Source organism: Punica granatum, chromosome 7, assembly GCF_007655135.1.
Source record: "Punica granatum isolate Tunisia-2019 chromosome 7, ASM765513v2, whole genome shotgun sequence".
Taxonomy (NCBI): Eukaryota; Viridiplantae; Streptophyta; class Magnoliopsida; order Myrtales; family Lythraceae; genus Punica; species Punica granatum.
This window is the reverse complement of record NC_045133.1, coordinates 18,433,147-18,452,327: the sequence shown is the minus strand read 5'-3', so window position 1 is coordinate 18,452,327 and position 19,181 is coordinate 18,433,147. Positions and strand designations below refer to the sequence as shown.

Sequence of the window (19,181 nt, the reverse complement as noted above, 5' to 3'; positions counted from 1 at the left end):
TAAGACCGAGATGAACTGGAGCTGAACTTAATTTGGCAAACGAGACAGATTTGTGGGCATAGCAAGAGGCTTGGCTTTTCTTCACGAAGAAAAGTGGTCGAAGTGTGTACACAGAGACATTTAAGCGACCGTATACTGCTTGACAAGAATTTCAACCCCAAAATTTCAGTTTCTGGTTCGGCCAACAAGTGAATGAGGATATAAAACAAATGGTCAGGGGAGAAAACCTTAACATTTCGTTGATGATATTGAAAGACTGAATACGAAAAGTACGTAAAGTTTCAATTGATCCTTTGAATTACATGCGGATACACCCGGTCTTATTGCCAGTGGCATGTTGACGGGCATCAAAGAAAAAATACTAAATATCAGGCTTGGAGAATTACGTTGATTATTTGATCTTATATTATTGAGTCATATACGATGGATCTGACAGTTCTTAGCGGCTTAAACTCATAATACAAGTTAGTTTTCTGAGTAATTGCTTAAGTTCTATTATGTAGGGTAGGCACATTCGAGAACAGCAAGGCAATAGGTCTGATTGACCTGAGGTTGGGACATGGGATTGAACTTCGACTAGGATGAAGTGATGGCTATGATCGATGTGGCTCTATCGTGCACCGGTCTCTCCTGCAGCTGGGCCTTCTATTTCCTTTGATCCCCAGTAGTACGATTATTGGTGATATTGAGAATTCAGATTGAAGCTATGTTGAGGCATTTCATGGGATGACAAAGAGGATAAGCTGCTCAAGACGGTGAACAAAGAAAACAAAGGGGATAACTTTGTAGAGGAACATTTGAGAGCTTCGCAAGTGAGGTGCCAAAGGCTGCTACTCCACTTCCACTCAGGATCTCTAAACAATACTCTTGAATTCTGATTATTGGCAGAATCGGGGCTAACTCCGATTTGTGTTTACAGGCATACATGATGCCAATTGTAACGGCAAAAGTTCGAATATAAACCTTTATCGCATCAAAAGTTATCTCACCATATGTTGTAATGTAATTTGAATTGCTTGCTTATTGTGAAACTCTGTTGTATTTTCGTCGATAAAATTCATCGACCTTGATTTTCCATCATTTGAAAGGTAAGGTGAAATCGATGTCTCCTGCAATCATTCTTCTGTAATTCGAGTTTAGCCGGTACAGTTTTCTGACCTCTGTTTGGAGAGTCTTCTTATCATACGAAGAGATTTAGCCACTTCGATCATGGTCGGCCTCTCTTCGGGATTCCTCATGAAACATCTCCTCACGAGCTCCGCACACTCTTCTATCTGCTGCTGCATACTTCCTCCTCCTGCAATATGAGCTGCAGAGAAGAACTCGTTCATGCTCCGAGGAATCCAATTTTCAGGGTCGTACAAGTCCACGACCCTCCTCGCGGTCAATACCTGCAAGATCACGACTCCGAGGCCGAAAACATCGCTCTTCTCTGAAAAGCGAGCCCCTGTTGCCGATTCAGGGGCCATGTATCCATAAGTTTCCGCCACGATATCCTCCCTGATATGGTCCTCCCCCAGTGGAATCAACTTGGAGAGAACAAAGTCGCCTAGCTTTGCGCTGAACTTGTCGTCCAAGAATATGTTGTACGGTTTTATATCTCCTTGGACGACCACCCGAGACGTCCCGTAATGCAGAAATGAGACAGCATTAGCTACCTCATTCAATATCCTCAACCGGCTCTCCCATGGTAACGGTAGCTCGCTGTCTCTAGATATGTACTGAGACAAGTCTCCATTCTCAGCGTACTCATAGACCAGGAGCGGAAGTTCGGATTCGGCACAGTAGCCCAAGAGCTTCAGGATGTTCTTGTGCTTACCCATCTGCGAGGCGATCGCTACCTCGTTGATTATCTTCTCTAGGACCTTTGCCTTGTCGATCAAGGAAGTGTTGAACAACTTCACCGATATGAACCGACCATCGTGACTCCCTTTATACAGGGTCCACAGGGAATCACGCTTGATGAACCTGCTCTCGTCGAACCCGTTTGTCGCGTCGTCGAGCTCTTTGTTAGAGAAGACGCGCAGGGGAAGGGATTTCCCATCGAATGAAGCAATAAGTTGCCGTAAGATCAATTCCCCGTTCCTGAAGGAGAAGCCTTCGTCTTGTTTATTGAATCCTTTGATATGTGAGTTCCCCATCTCAAAATTGATAGGAGCTGTGAATTTGACTGAAGTATTGAGCAAAGAGAGCCATTTGGCTTGCTTTCAATAACGCGTTTATGGCAGAGTTGACTTGACTAAAAGACATTGTCGACAAAGCCAAAAAGATGCTCCATCCAGAAATACGATGGAATGCAGTGATATACGCGATTACCTAAAACACATTTTTAAACCTTCATTAACATTGATGAATGAGTACTTTGACTACCGTATCGTGATAGTTGGTTTAGATCACAAGTCAAAAGAGGATTATAGTTTGTAACTCTCTATACCCCACCCTTCCATAATTTTTCTTCATCGGTTATCCAAACCAGCGGTTGAGGTAATGGCCAAAGTTTCCTCGCACGTGGACACGTGCCACCTGTCTACATTTTGGTGGTCAACAATTGGCCACGTGACCATACCTTTTGCGTCGGAATCGGCATGAAAGTTTGCCACCACATCGAGAATTGGTTTTTGGTGATTTGAACCTATTAAGTCCGTGTTGAGGAAGGGCAAGCTCCTTGTCACTTCGGTCGATCTCTCGATGGTGACTAAAGGAGTTAAATGACAAGGGCAGACTCACCTAAGACTCCTAGCAAGTGCAAAGGAACGAGAATGGAAAATGGAGAAACTACTGTGATATTATACTTTTACCGCTTTCATATGCGAACCTTTCCGCATCCTCTATCTCCTATTTCGGCGCGTGGTCTGGGAGATTCGATGAATAAAGAGAGGGAGAAGGTGCCCCGATTACCGGTGCGAGTAGATGAGCTTTTAATTGAGAAGCCTGGACCCAGCGTCAAATATGGCCCGGCCTATACGTGGTCCAAGCTCAAATAAATGCACGAAGGGCCACTTCTAAGCCTCCGCACATCCTTTTTATCCATTCACAGCATAAAAGTAAGATAAAAGGCTTTTTTTTTTTTGTCGAGGGAAATTAGAATATAGGTTCTTCTTCTTCTTCTTCTTCTTCTTTCTCTTTTGTTTGGCACCGAGGAGAGAAGGAAACGTGTTTAAAATCACCCACTCAAGCAAATTTGGGTCAACTACTTCATGATTTTTCAAGATTGTCCATCCTACATGAATTCTCACACTCACAGGCAATCGCACCTTTGAAACGTTATGAACCGGGGAGATCACCTAAAATAATGTATGCATGAAGATATCGACATATCGTATCAATATATGGATTCTATACGTTGAGAAAAAGGCGCCATTTTCGTATGTTTATTCATTCAATTTATACCTTGGAGTACTTTGTCATCATATTTGGATACCTAGACAGGTTGACAAGTTCCACAGAGATGGCAATTCTAGGGCACCATGACAATTGTGATATGTTCCATTGGTTGACAGTATGAATACATGACTGAAAATTTCGATGTCAAAATCATATACATAGTCTGAACATTACCAAATTATTGAATGTTTATTGATGTGTTCAATTATAAAATTAAAATTCGAAACTTAAATTTCTTTTTAAGACACGAATATCCTCAACCTATTGACTGAGACTAATCTTATTTCGTTATTGACTTTACCATTTATCGCAAACACTTATCCAATGGACCCTAAAAGTTCAATATGCTTCTAAATCATATCTTCCTGATTAAGTTTCAGCCTCCATATCTAAGTGGAAAAAAAAAAATTAAATTTTTGTTCTGCGAGTAAGAAAAAGGTCCATACTCTCTCTCTCTCAGGTGTCTCACTCTCGGCACTTTGTTAATATCGCCGGACAAACTGGAGTTTCTCATTCATATCACATCCGTTCTTTGGTTCCTCAGCTCCGATTCCCCCCCACATTTCCTTCGATCTCACCGCCCCCCCATTGATTGCCATCCCCAACCCTTCAAATCCTCCATCAAAACTTCATTTCAAGAACCCCAACTCAGCTCCACTCCAAGAAATCAATCAATCATTTCCCCATCCTCCTCCCTCCCTCACTTCCGGGAGCCCAGCTGCTCGTCCACTGTTTAGGGATCTGAAGAGGGTTTCCCCGTCAAGAACCTGCCCTGATGGCCTCATTCACCGTTCCATGTCCCAAATCATCTTCCCTTCTCCGTTTTGGGTCGACCCAGCAGCAGAGCTCCAACCAGACCCACAGAATATCGTTTGCCCGTTTCGGGTTTCAGGTGACTGCCAACTTTACGTGATTGTTTCCCATTATCTGATTTATCTCCAGCTTTTCGAAGCAAATGATGAGGAATTTTTTTTTCCCTCTTTTGGTAATAAAGGGTCATTGATGGTATTGCAATAATGTGTGTAGCGTGTAGAGCTGAGAATGCTTGAACAGTATAGGGCTCAGAATCACCTTCAAAGCTTGTCTCTTGTTGACGTGCTTTTTCGAGAGATGTCTTTTCTCCTTTTAGCTCGTGAATTTTTTGTAGATATATGGCAATGACAGTTGAAGTTCTTTACCTGTTTCATTCTTTTTTCCATGTTGAATCCGAAAGGGGGTCGTGTTCTGTGTAGTACGTAGTTCCCGGCCCTTCGTTCAGCAGTCTCTTTTCAATCAAAATGGATGTTATGGAAATTCTGCAGTCTTTTTGCTGCACGTGTTAATCAGCACTCCGTTACTTGCAATATTGAGGGTCAGTGTGAGTGTGTGAGTATGCCTTTGTACTTTGGAGAGAAGTTAGTTTACGGGGAAAGTTATTGGCTATTGTCGACGGTTTTAATCGTTGGGTGTCCGTCCTATCTAAATTTTTGTTTCATATTTTGGGTTTTTGGTTTGATAAGCTGTCTAGAATTTGTTTAGTAAGTTTTACCAAATTGATTATTTAAGCACGCAATGCCATAGTGTTTTGGGAGACGGTGATAAACTGCTAGCTCACAAGCGGATCAATCTGGAACATTGGAAAGTCTTGACTTTTAGAATATGTTGACCAGGAGATGTTGAAAATTGATATATATATATATATATATATATATGTATGTATGTATATCTAGACATATAATTTCTCCTCTAATCCCACTTCTAATGTGAGTTGAGAATAAGATATATGCCTTTTCCTTTATGAAGCATTCCACATCCTCTAGTTTCTTATTAAACCTTTGCAGAAAGGAGGTCTGTATATGTGTCTGTTCCTCATCATGGAATAGTTTTTCACGGTGTTTCTTAATCCTCCCATTTAGTGACTTGAAACTTAAGCTTATCAGTTGCTATTTTGAAATGAATTGTTCCCACTGATTCATCCAGTTTGCTACTTGAAAGTAAATTTTGGTTTCACATGTTAAGGGTGTATGCTGCAAATATATCCTCTCAGCCTGTAAAGACGGAAATCCGCACTCATGATAGAAATTGGTCATATTCATCTTGTTTGTGATACCACTGCTCATTGTTTGTTATCCTGCAGGGTACTGAGAGGACACAATCTGCTGCCTGTAAGGCTCAGGCAAAGCTTAATGAGGTGAGGTGATCACAGCAAGTTGTCATTTTACATTAGAGTTGTATGTTATAATCATATAATCTCATGTACTAACAAAATCATTTGACATTTTTAACTTAAGGTCACTGCAGAGAAATCCTCTAATTCTGCAGTCGGGGACAAGAAGCAGGATGCTTCACTATCAAAAGAAGCCAATGGCTCAGTGGGGAAGCTCAAAAGTGCAAATGCTGTTCCTGATGCAGCGGCTATCTCGGCATTCATGGCTCAAGTATCTGATCTTGTCAAGTTAGTAAGCTGAACTTTCTGGTTCTATATTTTCACAGGAAAAAAGTACATGTCCAGTTTATAAGTTTTTTGGTTCTTCTGGTTCTGGCCCTCTGGTTTATCTTTTCTAATAAAATTTCATAATTTCATATGAAGTCATTATACTGGCCTCACACTTATTGCGAAGCTTAAGAATTTCATCAACTGGAAACTTAGACCACATTGGAAGAAAAGCTAAATATGTCCTGTCCAATGTTCTCCTCCCTGCTGTCATTATGTCGTGCTGTGACCACCCACATTGGTCACCTGAACAGGTGTTGCTTTCTAGATATATAGATGGAACCACAGGCTTGTGGAGCATGATCCTCTGCAGAGGAGTCTCATTAAATAATTTTGAAAATTTTGAGCTGCCATTCGCTATAAACCAATTTCATCTGCTATAATCAACATTATGGGAACATTCGGTTATTTTGGACAAGAGCCTATATGATTTTTCCTTTAAAACTGTGACACGTGCAATTCATTGTTATAACTGCTTAAAAAACTGATCCCGAGATTTTTGCAATGCTCTTTTTATCGGCTCCGTTTGGGAGTCCCTCTTCAAATGAGAGAGAGAGAGAGAGAGAGAGAGAGAAGCTATGATCGTTCTTTTTCCATATCACTCAACAGACAATGCATTGAGAATTGGTGTTTACATATATACGCTTCATATGATCAGGCTTGTAGATTCAAAGGACATCACGGAACTTCAACTGAAGCAAATGGGCTGTGAGCTTGTAATAAGGAAAAAGGAAGCATTAGAATCACCACCAGTGGCTCCTGCTGCTTCGTTCATGATGCCCCCTAATTTCCAGCAAATGATGCCAGCTCAGCCATCTTTAGCACCTGCGGCTGGTCCTGCTCCAGCTCCAGCTAGCTCAGCTCCTACTCCAAAACCTGCTCTACCTGCCCCTGCAAAGTCTAGTGGGTCTTCTCACCCCCCTTTCAAATGCCCAATGGCTGGAACCTTTTACCGGTCTCCAGCCCCTGGGGAGCCACCATTTGTCAAGGTATGAGTCGCCCGAGTTTCTTGAAATCTATCTACATCTTCCTTTATCATTTTTCCTGTGAGTGGAAAATGCATCTGGCCACTTCTGGTTTTCCATTTCTCAGTGAGAATACAGTCTCCACTTGATGATAGAAGAAGAGAACAATTTTCTGTGCTATTGTGTCGGAAGAGATTTAATTTCCTCAAATTCTTTCAAATTGTTCCAGAGAAACTGACAAGTTTAGTGCTTTCATCGAAGAAAACTTAAATTCTTTTGATAGTGGAGTCAAAGGAAAAAAAAGGACATTAGAGGCAGGAGAAGTTTGCTAATACTTCACTAGCTAAATGTAAAAAACAAAGACTAAATCTCTGGAAACCTGGAAAACTTTAAAAGGCCATGTTCCAACAATAATGGAGGCAAACTACCTCGTGAAATCTGTTTTATTGGCTGCAACTTTACTTGAATAGACCCTATCTGTACTCTTTTTGTTCTCTCTTTCCCTAGTACATTAAAATAGGAAATGATCAAAATTGTAGAAACCTAAAATGCACCTTTTTAAATTAGAAATTACAAAATTCGCCATATTTTTAGTGGAAAGGAAGCTAGGAGTTCCTATGTGACCACAGCACCCTCTAAGATTTGTCTTTGATATGTCTTTCAAGAGCGATCTGCAATTTCCTTCCTTTCGTGGATATCTGGTGTATATGAAATGTGATTTTGGATGTAAATTGTTGAAAGTATAATTTGTCTTTCATCATACCTTTAAGTATAATTTTCCTTTCATCATATTTTAAGTTAGGCATGCAAATATGTAAAAGTCTAATTTGTCTTTCTAAAACGATCATTTAATCAGGTGGGAGATAAGGTGCAGAAAGGCCAGGTCGTTTGTATCATTGAAGCGATGAAGCTGATGAATGAAATTGAGGTAACTCTAGGCTTTTATCCCTTTCTCTTTTGTCATGGTCAGGCTCTACCACTCATCAATTAGAAGAACACATCCCAAATTGATTGCCCAATCTCCTTGTGTTTTCTCAGGCTGATCAGTCAGGAACAATTACCGAGATATTGGCAGATGATGGAAAATCTGTCAGTGTTGACATGGTAATCTCTCTTTTCCTCCCTTTAAGAAAATAGAGAACCTTCGGTGATAATTTCACATTCAATGGTGTATTTGGGTTAACGTCGGGTCTTTTGCTTCATGCAGCCACTCTTCGTCATTGTTCCATGAGCAACAAGCAAGCTATTACCATTTCTACACTTTCTCCGATGGTCGAAGTTTCAGATTTAGTCCCCAAAGTTCTCAACCTGCTGGTGTTTGTTACTACTTTTCATGTGCAAAAGACTAGTAGTTTGAAGTAGTTTGTCCTTTTTTCCCCCCTTCTATTCATTTTGGATTTTTATCCAATAGAGGCATAAGCTTTTTCCTTGGAGAATAGGAACCCCCGGGCATTTTATCTTCTTCTAAACGTTGGGTGACTCAACTTGTTTCCAACTGCAATTTCCATAATCGTGGACGAATCGCAATCGCTTGAGCCTATGGAGATATTCTGTACGAGGCTATCTAAGTCCAAATCTTGACGACGTTATGTGCTTCACTTTTTCAAGTAGAATAGACCGCTACTCCCTATGTCGTACTGCGCTTTCCCTTGCCTAGATGTTCGCCTCTCTTATGTTGCATTGCGCTTTACCTTGCGCAGATGTTTGCCTCCCTAAGTCAAGTAACGGCGACCTAAAGACTCATAAATTGTTGGGTCACATTTGGTTGCTCGGATATGGGGTGTGATAGGAGTTTTAAAATATTAAATTCATATTTGGTGACAGTAGGATGGCGATTGAGTTCAGGATTCATCGGATAGAAATATTAAGGAGCTAATTCCAGCGGGGGATTGGGTTAAGGGTGGATACAGATGAGAATTTGGGCGAAAAGACACAAACGCCCCTGCCCCTCAAATTTTCAAATACTGCCATTGGAGGACTTGTGGAGAGGGAGTCAGAAGAGGGGAGGTGTTGGCCGGCATCAAGCCTTACCGCCCTCGATTCATCCTTGTCCCTTTTCGAGAAGAGGGGAGGAAAATCTGGATTGTGGTGGTCGGATTCAATCGAAGTCATCGGTGATCTCTCTGACCACAGGCAACCTTGACTGGGGCTGTGGTGGTCTAAATCAGGTTGATCACCGGTGATTTCATCTAGGCAGTGGTGGTCGAAATCGGGTTACCACAGACCTAATATGCTTCCTCTCTCTTCGAGTGAAGAGAAAGGCCACTGTGGGACCGTGGTTGCTTGATGTCGACGACCACTGCCCTGGGCGAGGTCGCCGATGACCTCTGGGTCGATCAATGATCTTACTAGGGGTGGTGGTGGCCTGTCTTGTTAATCTCTGTTCTATTCTTTTTTATTTATTATTTAAATTTAAAACTAATTTTTGAAATTAATTTTTATTTTAAAAATTTTAAAAATATTATATTATGGGTATATTGGTCATGTTCTCTTTCTTATACTAATCTCATGTCTTGGAATGAATCAAACACTTGATTAGAATTATGAAAATCCTTGGGATTTTAATTTCCATCCCATCATCCAATAAATCCTATTCAATCTGTGCAATTAAACGTTAACGAAGAACTCCATACTGAGGGTTTTTCAAGTACAATCCCCTTCCCTCCTCTCGTTTCGTTTCCCTCTATATTCAGTGTGACTGTGTTCTTTATTACCTATTAGAATTTTTATTTCATTATAATAAACCCACAAGTCTCCCTTATAATCGGAAAATACATTTTTTTTTCCTTAAAAAATTTGCAACTGATTCGATCCATTAGCTTGTAATCCAATTTTCTTTCCACAAGCAAGCTAGTAATCGGATAAGGGAAAATTATGTTGCCACTCTTTAGTCCTAACCGATTGGTTTGGGACTTTTAGTTAGTAAAAAAGGTCGGAAAAAGGTGGATTTTGGTCTTCAATCTTTACTATTTGGAAAATAGTATTTTTGGTTTCTAAATATATAAATAAATAAATAATTTAACCAATGAACTACACCATAAATAGACATTTTAGCAAGGGGAATTTCTTTCAAAATGTTACGCCTTAAAATCAGACGCTGAGGTCGTGACCTCTGTAAGCTTCGAGATCAAATTACCATAAAAATTCCCAATTCCGGAAAAATATTGAATGTTTCGGAAAAATCCCCAAAAAATTATAGAAAATAGAAAATCCCGATACGAGTTCATACGCGCAAAAATTGTTGAAATCCGATCTCGGAGTGGGCCAAACGAGCTCAAAGAAGTTGCTGGTGCGTGCTGTTGAAAACAGCTCCAGGATGCTCATCGGGCCAACTTCGAAGAGTAAGTTCTCCCTCCACAGACCTCGAAATAACCCACCTAGATTGTCCGAACAACGCTCCTTGGTCATCTTATTGGTGCTTGGCAAGGGCAGGACTCGGTTCTGTTCAGCACAGTGGCGTCCTCGTCATTGGGATTCTCATTGCTCGGTTTGATCAGGAAAGAAGCATGAATATGTAATTCGCAAGAAAAAGCCATCTTGACGAAAAAGGAGGACTCGGACGCGTTCATTAAGGAGAGAGGGAGACTTCCATTCCTCCTTGCTCGACTCAGGCGTTGACTTGGGAACAAGTAGAAGACTTCAATCAATTGGGATGCAAAACGCTAAATAACAACTGAAGATACAGTTGTTTCTCATCTCCTAGTTTACCCCTCTCGATCTCATAATCTGATCGTCTCCTTGATCCTCTCCCCTTAGCGCGGTTTGAGTTCCTCTTAGAGTAGAAAATATATTCGATCCACCTTTCTTAGAGACGGTTTGACAAGGTACGCTCCCTTCCAATAATTTTCCTTCATAAACTAGCTAGCTAGTTATGGCTGAGTTGCTCGCTTTAAGTTACCAGTGTCCGACCAACATTCACTGGTATTTCTTAAATCATACATGTAACTGAGGCAATAATTGGGTATTCTGAAGCTTTATATGGGAGTAGTTGGGATGATAAAAGTATAATAGAGGTATTAGGAGGCAAAGGGGTTCAATTGAACCCCGATCAAGTTCAATTTTCACTAGTTAAACTCCTTTATCTCTATTATAATCATCCGAAAGAAGAAATATATATATATGAATGAAGATACAGTTCATTATCCTAATTATTTGACTGACATGGATGGAGATGAGAAAGAGAGCCAAAGGGATGAGTCCCCCCAATTTTTAATCGTTATATATTTCTATCTTTTCCTTTTCCATCAATTGTTTTGTTTCTATTTATTTATTTATTTTTATTGTGTTCATCATTTGATAATATCATAATTTGCTGAGATCGGTAACATAATAACCCGTTTAGTAAATTTTATTATGAAATTTAGGGCTAATTATCTGCACCATCTAGCTTATGGGAGCAGCTGAGCAATCATAATATAGATGTGTTTTTCCCTTATATGTATAGATATGCACATCCATAAGCTTTACATACGTTACATTACATGCATGGAGTACTTTCTATTGATATATAAATGTGGAACATTCACTTCGACATCAAGCCCCGTTGAAGTCAACCGATCAAGCCCCTTTCGAGTTTATTCAGTCCGCATCGTTACTCTCCAATATTGTGTAACTTCTTTGGCTGTGCTTTCTTCATCTTTCCACGTATATAGCATGGCGGAATCGATACTCCTAGGCTTCACACAGAGCTTATTGGATAAGGTAGCCTCCCGGGTTGCTAAAGAAGTTGCCTTGGCTTGGGGCGTCAAAGATGAGCTCCGTAAACTGCAAAGAACTCTCGTCTCTATTAGAGCGGTCATTGCACATGCCAAGCAACAACAGTCCCATGAGCACAAGCTAAGAGTCCGGCTAGAGGATCTTAAAGATGTCTTGTATGACTCCGAAAATGTTCTGGATGAATTTGAGTGTGAAGCACAGCGAAAGCAAGTCATTAAGCATGGAAACCTGCTCGGAAAGACACACCACTTCTTTTCTTACTCCAGTCCACTTGCCTTCCGTCTTAAGATGGTCCATAAGATCAAGGAGACAAGGAAGAGATTAAACAAGATTACAGCCGAGAAGGATGCCTTCAATCTTAATCAGCAGACCAACTTTAGCAGCGGTTCTCATAGCATATGGCGCGAAACCCATTCACGTGTTAATGTGTTAGAAATCATTGGACGAGACCGGGACAAGGATGTGATTGTCAAGCGCCTACTCTGCCTTGATGCAAACAAGAACCCCTTCATTGTTTTGATTGTCAGAATTGGAGGGATGGGGAAGACTGCCCTAGCCAAGTTGGTGTACAATGATGATAGGGTAAAACTTCATTTTGATTCGAGAATTTGGGTGTGTGTATCTGAAGAATTCAATCTGAAGATTATATTGCAAAAGATTGTCAAGTCAGCAGCTCAGGAGCCAACAACCATTCAGAGCATTCATCTTTTGGAGCTAGAGCAGCTGCAAGCAAAATTGCAAGAACTCTTGCAAGACAAGAAATTTTTGCATGTATTGGATGATGTATGGAGCAATAATTGGGGTCAATGGCTTGAGTTGAGGGATCTCCTTACAGGTGGCACTACAGGTAGCAGTATAATCATGACAACTCGCAGCTCAAAAGTTACATATGCTGAGGGCTCTTATTATGATCACGAGTTAAAAGGATTTCGCAAGGTGATAGAATCTCAGTATTCAAGAAGGTTTTAGAGGAGGGGCATGACAGTATGACTTATCTTGAGCTCTAGGAGATTGCGAGAAATTTTTTTGACAAATGTAGAGGTGTGCCGCTTGTGGTAAAAGCTCTTGGAGGCTTGCTTTGTTCTAACACCGATATAAGATACTGGAGATCCCTCATAGATGAGGACATATTAGCTGTGCTACATGAGGAAGGTGATATCTTGCCAATAATCAGATTAAGTTATGATCATTTGCCGGCTTACTTGAAGAAATTGTTTGCCTTATGCCCACTGTTTCCCAAGGATCATCTATTTACCAACCTTGAGCTAAGATACTATTGGATAGCAAGTGGATTGCTCAACACATCGCATAATAATCAAAAGCCAGAGGAGGCATGCGATAATTACATAAAAGAGTTGGAGGCAAGATCTTTCTTCCAAGACTTTGAGGAGTATGGCCCAATATCCTCATTTAAAATGCATAATATAGTACATGATATTGCACTATTTGTCGCCCGAAATGAGTATCTAGTCGTAAATTCTGACATTGCAAGCATTTTGGATAGAGTCCGACATTTATCATGCTTTGCCAGATTTGACAACCCACTGGTAGGTATTCCAAAATGCCTAAGCCAAGCAAAAAAGTTGCAAACCCTCCTTTATGTAGGATGTGCTGGTGATGCGAGGCTTCCTAAGGAGTTTTTGAAAGCATGCATCTCTAATTGTAAGTATCTGCGAGTATTAAACTTGGGTGGTCTCATTTTCGAGTTGTTGCCTAGTGACATTGATTCCTTGAAGCTATCTAGAGCTATCTGACAATCCCAAAATCAAGAGTTGCAACCTCCAGGGCTTGCAATTTTTATATCTTGATGGATGTGAGAAACTTGAAGAATTGCCAAGAGATATGTGGAAGCTTATCAATCTTCATACTTTGGGTATAATGACGAAAGACAAGAGCTTAAAGAATAGCGGCATAGAACACTTGAAGTCTCCACGAGAATTGAGGAATAAGGGATGCAACAATTTAGAAACTTTGTTTGAAGGGATGAATTTGGAAGGCCTTACTGCTCTTCGCTTAGCATAAATAGTTTCAGTTTTGAAAGTCCTAAGTATTTTCCTCATAAACCAAGAGTCTTCCAATAAATAAATTGATTGATCCATAATGCATGCAACCGTGTAATACCCAGTTGATTGAGTAACAAAGTAACAAAATTGTGGTCATACTTTGGTTTCAACAAAAATGGGGTACCACAAATTGCATAATAATTAAAAGCATTGGGATTAGCATAGCCTATTCCATATATATATGGTGTGCTTTTTTTTTTTTTCCTGTACTGTCCTTCGACTGATGAGCAAATCGTGGTCCTTAGATAGATGACAGGTATGATGCTCATCCAGGCTTCCAGACAATTGATTGTTTAAAACCGATCGTGCCCCGCATCACACAGCCTTCGAGTTTAATAAACTTTGAAAAATCTTATGCAGTTTATATGAATACTTGCAGTCGCATAAATTCTTCTCATATGTAATAACAATGAAGACTCTTAAATATAATTACTTTAATGCGAGTCCTTAAATTACGTAAATTGGCAGTTATTCCAAAGATTATTTCGATTGAGGAGCTATGGATTAAAAAAAAAGGAAATACTTATAGATAAATATATGCTAAACGAGGCACTAAACAAAATTTTTAGTTTAAAAATTACACCCATGCTAAGTCCTACGTTGTGTAAATTATTTCTCTGTTCTGACTTATATTGTAAGATCCGATCAAAAAGACTTATATTACAAGATACTAATTATTTAATGCAATGCATCTTATGTTTGGGTAACTTCAAGGAAACTGCTGTTTTACTTTTGTTATGAATGAGATCCATGAACCTAGATAGGAATTAGGGGAGAAGTAAAGGGAGACTAGGAATTACCATTAGGTATATATACAGGATCTAGTTAATCTAGGATATATTAATTCCAAGTTGAGAATGATGGCAATGAATTGAACCCTCACTTTTTTGTAAACCATTTAAAATTGGTGTCGGACAACCAACAAGGACTATTGGTTCAAGCGGTCCAACGCTTGTTCTCCATAAGTGAGGTCTCCAGTTACGAGTTTGTGAACGAGAGAATTTTACCCCTTAGTGGACCATTCTCGGAGTCCTCGGTGGTCCTCTGTGGGTACCAACGACCTCGGTGGAGGGGTTGGGGTCGCCAATTGTCGGGCCCGACCCCTCCTTCCCTTTCGATTTTCTTTATAGGACTACAATGAAATAAAATGAAAAGTTGAGGATAGGAATCATAAAAGAAAAAGATTTAGAATTAAAATGATTAAAAGGCTAAAGATTAAGGACTGAAAATGAAAAAAAATTAACACCGTAACCCCTTATGTCTAACGGAGCAAACCATACGGGGCTAATTGTCCCAAACAAAAGAGCATGGTGCGATTTGTCTTAATCCTAAACCACAAGAGGGTTTTTGTCTTTTTCCCTTTATTTTACAGATTGGATAGATATATATGTTTTGTTGTTAAATACTATGAACCATAATTTCATGTAACTTCTTGTCTCTTCCCTGAAGTTCTAGTTTGCGGGTCTCTTCTAGAGATAGATGTGTGAATTTGGTATTATTGTTAGTGTTTTTCTTTTCAGATGAACGGAGGGAGATAGAAACAATCATATCATATCATATCTATCTGGCCTTGAATGGTTAATTTCCCTCTGATAACTTGTTATTACCTGTATATCTTGATAAGACTTGGGATCGATAGTTTTATTTCTTTTCTTTCTTAAACTACTCTGTAGATGATTGAATATTCACAAGATATGGTAATCTTTGTGTTGTGTAAGAGGGCGCTGAATATTGTTTTAGCCAGACAGCTAGTAGACGACCAAAGAACATTTGGTATCCCCTCATGAAGTTACTTGTAGTTTACTAAGTAAAATTCCGCTCATACTAAATTTCTATAACAGTATAGTAATTCAATGACACTCCCTAAACCTTGAGCATGGGAATCTTTTTTTATACTTTACAATTGCAGGATTCTGCAATCGGAATGTTCTCCAACCGATTCTACTCCTTTGGAAGCTGCAGTGGAGTGCATTTTACATCGAGCCTCTCAAAGGGCAAGTTTGATATCCACCTTCAGTTTCCATTTGCTGCATTACCTTATGATTTTCCAATTCACTGTCTTAGAATGTATGTTACAATTTCTGTTCATTTCTTGCATGTCCTGCCTTTTATTTTCCTGCTTCAGTTTTTACCTTGTTTAATTATATCTTATCTATAGGGCATATGAAAGATATAGTTGGACTGTTATTTTAGTATATTTCCCTCTTGAAAGAGTTTGATTCTTGTGAGTCGATATTCAATGAAGTATATGCATGTGCATTACACGGAAGACTTTTACTCACACTCTTCCCTTCTCTAATGCAACTTATAGGACTCTCTCTCTCTCTCTCTTAAGTGGCTTCCATCATTATTAAAGTTTGAATAAAATAATGCTTCTCATATAATTCTTTGGTAATCTCTGAGTTTGCTCTTGCTAAATATCATGTTTTTACTTGTTGATTTTTATGTATTTTTAAAGACTTAAGAGTTTTATATCTTAAGAAAGCCTTCAGCCGTGTGTGAAACAAAGTTCCCTCATCAAGACTAGATTGCTCCAATCGATAATCCGGTCAACATTTCTTCGAACACTCAAGGCGTTTGACCATGTGATCAATCCGAGTAATGTTTACATGGTATTTGATAGAGAAAAAAACAAATGTACTTTTTTTGCATTGAAGGAAGAAATATTTCTCGAGCTACGAAAAATGAGATAGCTCTTTTTATGTTTTTCCCTATATTTTGTATCAAGCACGACAAATTTTGATGGTTAGATAAGAATTTTATAAGCAATCTTTTGTTGCTTGTGAAATGTTGTGCCAAAATATTCATCTGTAATTTTTTTTTCTGCCAACCCCTTTTGAGTAGTTTTGTATCTTGTGGAGCATGATTTATGATTATTTTGCCTCCTTTTTTAATGTAAACTCTTATTTGACGGGATCTTTTGGGAAATTCTATAGGATCAACTAATATGGCTGAATCTTGGTATAAAACTGCATGTTGTGTAGAGAGAGGATCCCAGATTCCAATTTCGGTACAGTTTGATATCTCTATTTGTGATAATTATGTGCAGAAACATCAAAAGTTGATTTCGTATTGCAAGGTAGTTTTTGTTGCTTACTATTATTGACGTGATAAAATAAGGATAAATAAACTTAATGGCCCTGCCTGGTTTCTTGATTGATTGGATGGATAAAGCTGAATGAGAACTTGCATTTGCCTTAATGTTTTCCTAAAGCAGGTCAAATACAAGTCTAACGCAAACAACACCATTCTCAAAATTATGGTTCAAACTTGACACAACATTCTCGATGCCTCATACTTGTTGAAATAGATTTCAGTTGTCCCCTTGTCAGCAAATCCCATGAAGGCAAAGTCTTCAATGATATATTCACAGTACTATTGATGGAATGAATACGGTAAAATTTTTAAACTAGAGAATAGGAGCATCCTATCGAAAAAACTCCTCCTTTGGATATTTTTGCAGTTTTGTAAAGGGGATAAAGACAAAAATGATCCTATAAATTTGACATTCGGTCAATTTTGGTCCAATAAGTTTCAAAAATGCAGAATCAGTTCCATAAGTTTGATCCATTAGGCGTTTTTTGGTTTGTTCCGTATTAGGTCAAACGGAATTGTTAATGTGACCTTCTCGGCGATAAGTTTATCCACATGGAAATGTGTTATTGGCTGAAAAAAAAAAAAGAAAGAGGGGGAGGGGACACCTGAAGGGAGCCTCCCACCCCCAGCTACACCCCAGCCGGTAGCTGGGGTTTCCCTCTCTCTCTCTCTCTTTTTAATGTTCTTAATTTTTAAATTTTTTTATCCAATAATACATTGTCATGTGGATAAACTAACGCCGTGAAGTCCATGTCAGCAATTTTGTTTGATCGGTTACGGAACGGACCAAAAACCTCTAACAGATCAAACATATATGATTGATTTGACACTTTTGAAACTGATAGGATCAAAACTGATCGTAGGCCAAACTTATAAGACTATTTCTGTCTTTATCGCTTTTGTAAAGTTATCGCAGTTCAAGCTTCATCTTTTGAATTTTCCTAGAAATCTTATCTAAGTTTTCTTACTATGTTGGTCTAGGACTGATTTTATTTTCTCATTTCACCTTAGAGGATGGAGCTTGAGATTATACATCTATTCGTGTATGTGTTTTTGTAGCATTCTTTAAGTAATTATGTTTGCTTCATTTATAAAGTGACAACTTTTTTATGATTTTATGTCTTAGTGAAGTAATGGGATTAGTGGGAGGAAGTGAATATGGTTTGGTTATATGGGAATCATGATCCAAGACCAGAACATTCAAACCTTTGATAGATGGCTCCAACTTCAGTTAAGAGGGAGCTGAGGAGGAGGATTTCATACAAGAGTGGTGTTTACAATGCAACCATTTAGAGGTAGGAGAGTGGAGCCAGTGATGTTGCTGGATAGACTAGGGCTGCTGTTTTAGAATACGAATTCGTCAGCAAGAAAAGGAGAAATGTGTATCAGGAAGCAATCATAGAACAACATGAATTGAAAGATCACTGAGAAATGGCAACCACATGAGGAGGGAAGAATGAAAATCAACTGTCAGCATCTGAAGTGAGGGACTTTAGAAGAGCTTGTCATGCAGCCTCTGAATTGGGGACTTCGAAAGCTGAGATATGGGCCAATGCAAGAGACTGTAACGGACATATAAATGTATCTTAATTTAACCCCTTTCTATCTGTGTGACGTTAAAAGTATCTTAATTTTGTTCTCAAGAAAACACAAAGTTACGTGAGACCACTTGAGCTTTGACTTGGCGATCGCGAATTCATGAACTTCGAACTCCTATATTACATGAAAAGTTAGTCCACTTAAAATTACCAAGATCTTTTGATTTAATAATTTCTTTATTTGTTAGTGAGTGTGTGGATTCTTCTCACCCACATAATCCACTTTTCTATTTTAATATTTTTTTAGTTAAGAATGAAAAGCCTATTTCGATTAATCATCAATTTAAATAGTCTTATTTTACTAGTGATATTACAACTGTCCTAATTTTATTTTGATGAAACACAAGGTTACCCACTTTATTGGCTGTGACTAATCATCGCTTAAAATTGGCGGGAAATAAGAATGATGGTGCACAATGCTCAATCTTAACAAGGTTGGGGGTATAGTGCAACTTTTTATGATTGGATGGTAATGTGCAACTAGGCCCAAAAGTCAGGGGGGCGAACTGCAGTTTACTGTAGTTATTGTATGAAAAATCATTAAAAGTTTATTTGAAGAAAGAAAAACTATATTGAAAACTTACACACTTTCTCAAAACATATGGAACTTAATTAATTTTCTTACAAATCAGCACCACGCACGGATCTTTACCTATTTTACTATAAAGGCAGTTAAAAGTGCACATCATGTAAGTCCAGTTCCGAGTGTAGAACTCAATGCAAGTAAAACCAAGTGATCAGTTAATCCCTCATTGCTGGAGCATGAAAGAGGATACTCGGCTCGCAATCATTTGTTATGGATGAGGGTTGAGATGAAACCTTACGTAGATAAATTAAGTAGTAAAACACAAGTGTAAATTATCTAAAATCATGAATTTTTATTTTT

The 19,181-nt window shown here is 38.9% G+C and overlaps 3 protein-coding genes across 3 annotated transcripts; 2 read left to right on the top strand and 1 right to left on the bottom strand.

Annotated features, from left to right (window-relative positions):
• Positions 1-382: 382 nt before the first annotated feature.
• On the bottom strand, positions 383-2,236 carry LOC116215433 (non-functional pseudokinase ZED1-like). The gene has a single exon (XM_031551149.1). The coding sequence runs from the start codon at positions 2,139-2,141 to the stop codon at positions 1,137-1,139; it is 1,005 nt and encodes a 334-aa protein (XP_031407009.1). The 5' UTR covers positions 2,142-2,236; the 3' UTR covers positions 383-1,136.
• A 1,656-nt stretch (positions 2,237-3,892) lies between these two features.
• LOC116215435 (biotin carboxyl carrier protein of acetyl-CoA carboxylase 2, chloroplastic) lies at positions 3,893-8,406 on the top strand. Its single transcript, XM_031551150.1, has 7 exons — positions 3,893-4,276; positions 5,501-5,554; positions 5,655-5,818; positions 6,516-6,846; positions 7,679-7,750; positions 7,861-7,926; positions 8,030-8,406. The coding sequence occupies exons 1-7, from the start codon at positions 4,160-4,162 to the stop codon at positions 8,051-8,053; spliced, it is 828 nt and encodes a 275-aa protein (XP_031407010.1). The 5' UTR covers positions 3,893-4,159; the 3' UTR covers positions 8,054-8,406.
• A 3,069-nt stretch (positions 8,407-11,475) lies between these two features.
• On the top strand, positions 11,476-12,507 carry LOC116214459 (disease resistance protein RGA2-like). The gene has a single exon (XM_031549863.1). It carries the CDS (start codon positions 11,476-11,478, stop codon positions 12,505-12,507), a length of 1,032 nt encoding a protein of 343 aa, XP_031405723.1.
• Positions 12,508-19,181: the final 6,674 nt, after the last annotated feature.